The 5,801-nt window shown below is 35.4% G+C and overlaps 1 protein-coding gene across 3 annotated transcripts in view; it reads right to left on the bottom strand.

Annotated features, from left to right (window-relative positions):
- LOC106873037 (protocadherin Fat 4) overlaps positions 1 to 5,801 on the bottom strand; it is a 31,197-nt gene that overhangs the window by 10,114 nt on the left and 15,282 nt on the right. For all 3 annotated transcript variants that reach the window (XM_014920244.2, XM_052976054.1, XM_052976055.1), the window contains exons 12-17: positions 5,286 to 5,715; positions 4,600 to 4,790; positions 3,465 to 3,891; positions 2,957 to 3,153; positions 2,319 to 2,476; positions 1,030 to 1,301 (exon numbers count right to left, since the gene is read on the bottom strand). In XM_014920244.2, the coding sequence (XP_014775730.2) occupies positions 1,030 to 1,301; positions 2,319 to 2,476; positions 2,957 to 3,153; positions 3,465 to 3,891; positions 4,600 to 4,790; positions 5,286 to 5,715 (1,675 nt within the window). The remainder of the gene's footprint in view (positions 1 to 1,029; positions 1,302 to 2,318; positions 2,477 to 2,956; positions 3,154 to 3,464; positions 3,892 to 4,599; positions 4,791 to 5,285; positions 5,716 to 5,801) is intronic.

Raw genomic sequence — 5,801 nt, 5'->3', positions numbered from 1 at the left:
TGTATGTATATATATATATATATATATATATATATATAAAGGGTTGAACAGTCGGAACACAAGGAGAAAAAGTTGGACGAAAGCACAGCAAATAGGAAACTAGACAGAAACTTAATGGACGGGAAATATTGACAAAGACACGATACACAGAATATTCGCAGCTGACTTTTCCTCATCAGTCAATGAGTCAAAATATCATAATGGTTTTGTGAGTCATGGCCAAAAGTTTAGAACAAAGGTCTGCAAATTAGAATTTTCATATTAAATGCCCAAAAATTTTATTTAATTTGCAATATATTATTACAAGGGTAAAAGTTTGGAACATAGGTTTGGAAATTAGAATTTTAAAATTAAATGCCCAAATATATACATTGTATATATTTGAATTGAATTGTACTTAGGTATAACAAATGTTATGATCCTTGTTCATGTACACACACACACATGATATTATATCCACCCTCTTCAGTTTTATCACTTTCTCTTTCTATTCATCGACTTTGTATCTTTTCCTTAAACCTTGTAACAACTGTAATGCCTCAGTATATGAATTAATTTGCTCCCAGAGACTGCTTGTAAAGTGAAACTTATAAGGCAGAGCAATAATTTCTCATAGTAGCCATGTTATAAATCATAATTCGTTTCCAGAAAAATATTTTACCTATAAAATTTATAATACTCATAAATAAATGGCAATAAAACAACAGTAGGAGGTAAAGAATATTTTATGTAAAGTAATAAGAATGTCAAGATCATTTATAATAAAAGATATTATCATTATAATCATTTTCTAAATCACTTTTACTCACATTAGACTTGCACACACCATTACTAGTAGATGCAATCGCTGGTTCACAAGCTCTCATAGACGGACTTGTAGATGTCTTTTTAAAAAACTAGTCTTGAATTGTTTGCTTAGAAGCTTCTTTTATTTTCCTCTCTATAAATTTCTCAGTAACATGCAATTCTTAGTTAATGGTGCTATCAGGGATAATAAGAATGAAAATGAGACTTTCAAAATAAACTTACTAGTCTGGTTCAAGTAAAATCTGGTTATTCCATCCAAGGGTGAAATTTTGATTTTGTAAAGAAATTCATCCCAAGGATCATTGTCCTGGACTTGTATTGCAACAATCTCCATTTCTGCTGGATGGTTTTCTGGTAAAGAAATGACCGGTGGTAGGTGAACAATCTGTGGCACATTATTAATTGAATGTACTGTAACATTGACCAAAGTGGTGTCCTGCAGATTATGCCTGTCTTTCACAGCAACAACCAGAAATATATTTGAAGGGTGGAGTCTATAATTAAAAAAAATCATACACACACATGTATATATGCAGGGGTTGGACAAAATAATGGAAACACTTAGCATCATAGCATCATAATTTTGAAATATCTATAAAACCGTCAAAAGCTTGTTTATTTTTATGTTTTTTGATTTATTGATAGTGTTGCTTAATATGTTTTACTAAAATTGCTGTTTCTTTTCAGGCATAATGAGAAAAAGGTAATTAGAATTCATTAAAATGACAGATCTGTCTGACTTTCAAAGAGGACAAATTGTTGGTGCTCGTATGGCAGGCGCTAACATAACGAAAACAACCGAAATGTTTGGTGTATCAAGAAGTACTGTCTCGAAAGGGAGTTTTGCAACATGAACTGGAACAACTGTTTTTCTAATAAATAATTTTTTTATACTCCATCTTATCTATTAATCTTTAATATATATATATCGAAATTGAACCAAATTCCATGACTGGCACTCATGCAAGTGGAGTGCTAACAGCTCCATCTGAGTGGGATCACTGCCAGAGCAGCTGTCTGGTTTCCGTGCCAGTGGCACATAAAAAGTACCTTTTAAGCATGACCGTTACCAGCGTCGCCTTACTGGAACTTGTGCCAATGGCATGTGAACAAAACAGTCGAGCGAGGTTGTTGCCAGTGCCACTGGACTGACTCCTGTGCAGGTGGTACGTAAAAAACACCATTTCAGCATGGCCATTGCCAGTACTGCCAGACTGGCCCTCGTGAAATACAAGTGCAAGTCATTTTTGCCAGCTGATTGGACAGGAGCAACATGAAATAAAGTGTCTTGCTCAAGGACTCGCCACATCACTTGGAATTGAACTTATGACCATACGACTGTGAGCTGAACACCCTAACAACTAAGCCACACATTTTCACTACATATATACATATGACCATACATATATACATGCACATGTACACATATATATGTATATACTCACACACACAAATTCTAGTCCATGCAGAGAAATATAGAACACTATAATAGTTATTGAACATTGCATTACCTGACATTATAATCAATAGCAAAACTAATATTTCCAGTGATTGGATCTATGGAAAACCAGCTGCTGTTATCTGAACTCATCATACTGAAGTGGTAAGTGTCATTGATATCAGGATCAATTACTTTAAATTGGACATACATCGGCAACACAGTTCCACCCTGTTAAATATACAATATGAAATGCACAGGCTTGATTTATCAGAATCACTTGTCATCAACATTTCAAACACAAAATAATCATTTAATGTTCTTAAACAAGCATACGTAACTTCAGGTAGGGCTGAGTGGTAAGAAGTTTGCTTGTCGCAGCAGGCTTGCCTGCAGGCAGCAAAAGAGTTGCTCGGGGAGGAAGTATAAGAGGCTTAAGTGCCTATTCATTGATTATTAAATTATGCTATTTTGATTGTTTGATTTGATGTGATTTGAATTGATTTGACTGTTTGTAATTTGGAATGTAAAGGAACAGTGATTTCGAGGGGTTTTCGGTCGGTGGCCACAGTCAAATGATTGAAACAAGCAGAAGATAACAGATAAAAGATATTAATCCATTGAGTTTTATTTAATTTCGAACACAACTGTTGAACTCATCCTAACTACATTGAAAAGAGATGGTGGCATGCAAGGAGATGTTCTACTCACCTTGCTTTCAACAACATCAACAAAATAAAGGCGAGAATAGAAGTGTGGAGCTTCGTTTACATCAACAATTTGCAAGGTAAGGTTGGAGAAATCTGAATGGGATTTGCCATCACTCACAGATACAGAAAATATAAAGCTAACATCAGACATAGCTTCGTAGTTAAGCATTTGGTCAGCTGCTGTAAATAGTTTTCCACCTGTAATATGAAGAGTAAACACTCTATACATACATTATATACCTATATGTAAGTATATCATCATTTCATTTAATGTCCATTTTCCATGCTAGCTTGACAGGAAAGGCAATGGCCAATACAGCTTGGCATCAGTGACATCACAACAGCTAAGTGAACTGGAGCAACGTGAAATAAAGTGTCTTGCTCAAGAACATAACACAGCCTAGTCCAGGAATTGAACTCACTACCTCATGATTGTGAGCCTGACGCTCTAACCACTGAGCCATGTGCTTTCACCAATAATTATAACACAATTAAAAGAACCTACTTACTTTTATCATCGAATGTAAACCACACAGCTCCTTGAGGTGGGAAATAGATGAAGTTGAATGACACAGAATCCTTGTCGGCATCATAGACATCTACCTGAAACAGTTCTGTGCCTGGTTTTGCTTCTTCTTTAACATAGACAGTCTGTGGTAAGTTGATTATCTTTGGAATCCGGTTCTTAGCCTTGATGTCAATATCGAGCCTGGCTGTGCTGCTCAATCCTGACGAATCGTATGCTGTGACATTGATTGAGGTAAACTTTGGCATTGTGGTAGTACTGTAGTTGACGGCAAAGTACAGTTCACCTGTTGTGCTATTAATTGCAAACAGACTGTGATTTGAACCTTTGCTAATTTTGTACTGAGTGACATCTCCTTGATCAGGTTCTATTGTATTCAGAGGAATGATGTTTGTAAACACTGTTCTTTCCTAAAAGACAGAAATAGAACGTGACCTGGGGCAAAAAAACAGTTACAACAACAATAATTTTTTTCTACTATAAGCACAACACCTGAAGTTTTGGGTGAGGGGTATCTAGACAATTATATTAACCCCGGGGCTCATATTGTATTTATTGCATTGACACCCCCCACCTATCCCACCCCCAAAAGAGATGAAATTCAAAGCCAACCCGTGCAGGATTTGAACTCAGAATGTAAAACCAGAAGAAATGCCATTTAGTATTTTGTCTGATGCACTAATGATTCAACCATCTCACCACCTTTATAATAATAATAATAATAATAATAATAATAATAATAATAATAATAATAATAATAATAAAAAGCTAATAAACTGGATATTATCATAAAAGACCAGACAAAAAAGATGTGTTTATTAATTGGCATGAGTATTCCTTGGGATGACAATATAACGGCGAAAGAATTTGACAAGATCAGTAAATATAAAGACTTGCTAATAGAAATTGAAAATATGTCACACACACACACACTCATACACATTCACACACACACACACTCACACACACATACACTCATGCACACACACATACACACTCACACACACACACATGCATACCTAATCTACTGGAATACTAAAGAGAATTCTCATATATGAGATGCCAACTGGGTGGACCTACAGCAGGAGCATCAAAGACAAATGAGAAGAGATAAATACCTTTGCTTCGAAAGTTTTTACGTAGAAAATCTGTGATGTAAAATATGGTGGTTCATTGGAGTCTGTGATGACAATGGTGAGGTTATATGACGGAGAATTTAAATGGCCATCACTTGCTGTCGCGCTAACTGTAAACTCCTTTGTTGTCATCATTTCATAATCTAGATTTCCAGACACATGGACTGCTCCAGCTTAACAAAAAGAAAAGGAAAAAAAAAAAACACAAAATAAACAAATAGGGTCATTTTATTTTATTTATCTTTTATCTTTTACTTGTTTCAGTCATTAGACTATGGCCATGCTGGGGCACCGCCTAGAAGTTTTAGCTGAATGGATCGACTCCTGTACATATTTTTCTAAGCTCTTTTGCTGAACCACTAAGTTACAGGAACACAAACACACTAACACTGGTTGCCAAGCAGTGGTGGAGGGACAAACACAGACAGAAGGGGACACACACATAGAAATACATACATACATATATACATACATACATATATATACATACATACATACATACATATATATATATATATATATATATGTATGTATATGTATATGAAGGGCTTCTTTCAGTTTCTGTTTACCAAATCCATTCACAAAGCATGAAAGAAGGGACAAGACAACGAAAATGCCAAAGATAAGAAAGAAGTAGTGAGATAAGACTGAGTCAAAGAATTACTTACTCGACTGATTAAAGAAGAACTTGGACGAAGCCCCAACAGTCAAATAATCAATTTGGTAAAACACTGTATCTTCGGAGTCTGGATCCACAGCATTGATTCTATATATCTCAGTATTGTTAGGTGTGCTCTCTGATACCATCAATGACAAGGGAAGTCCTGTAATCACTGGAGCTTTATTCAATGATCTGATTGATACGTCAACCCTTGCACTGTCCGACAAACCACCACGGTCACTGACTGAGATGATAAGCATCACGTGATGTGGTACTATATGGGAATTGTAGTCGAGAGTTGTGATGAGATTATTGGTGAGAGGATCGAATTTGAAGAAACTGCTGTAATTTCCTGGCTCCACCGTAAAGTTGTACTCGTCATTCAAATCTGGATCGCTCACTTCAAATGCAGCTGATTTCATTAATACCAAACCTTTCTGAGGAAAAAGTAAAAGAAAGAAAAAATATAAGACTTATTTTAACCCTTTTACTGTGGAAGTCAGATTTATATATACATATATAT

This window comes from Octopus bimaculoides, chromosome 23 (assembly GCF_001194135.2).
Source record: "Octopus bimaculoides isolate UCB-OBI-ISO-001 chromosome 23, ASM119413v2, whole genome shotgun sequence".
NCBI classification, from domain to species: Eukaryota; Metazoa; Mollusca; class Cephalopoda; order Octopoda; family Octopodidae; genus Octopus; species Octopus bimaculoides.
The sequence above is the reverse complement of the archived record's forward strand: the minus strand, read 5'-3'. Positions and strand labels throughout refer to the sequence as shown.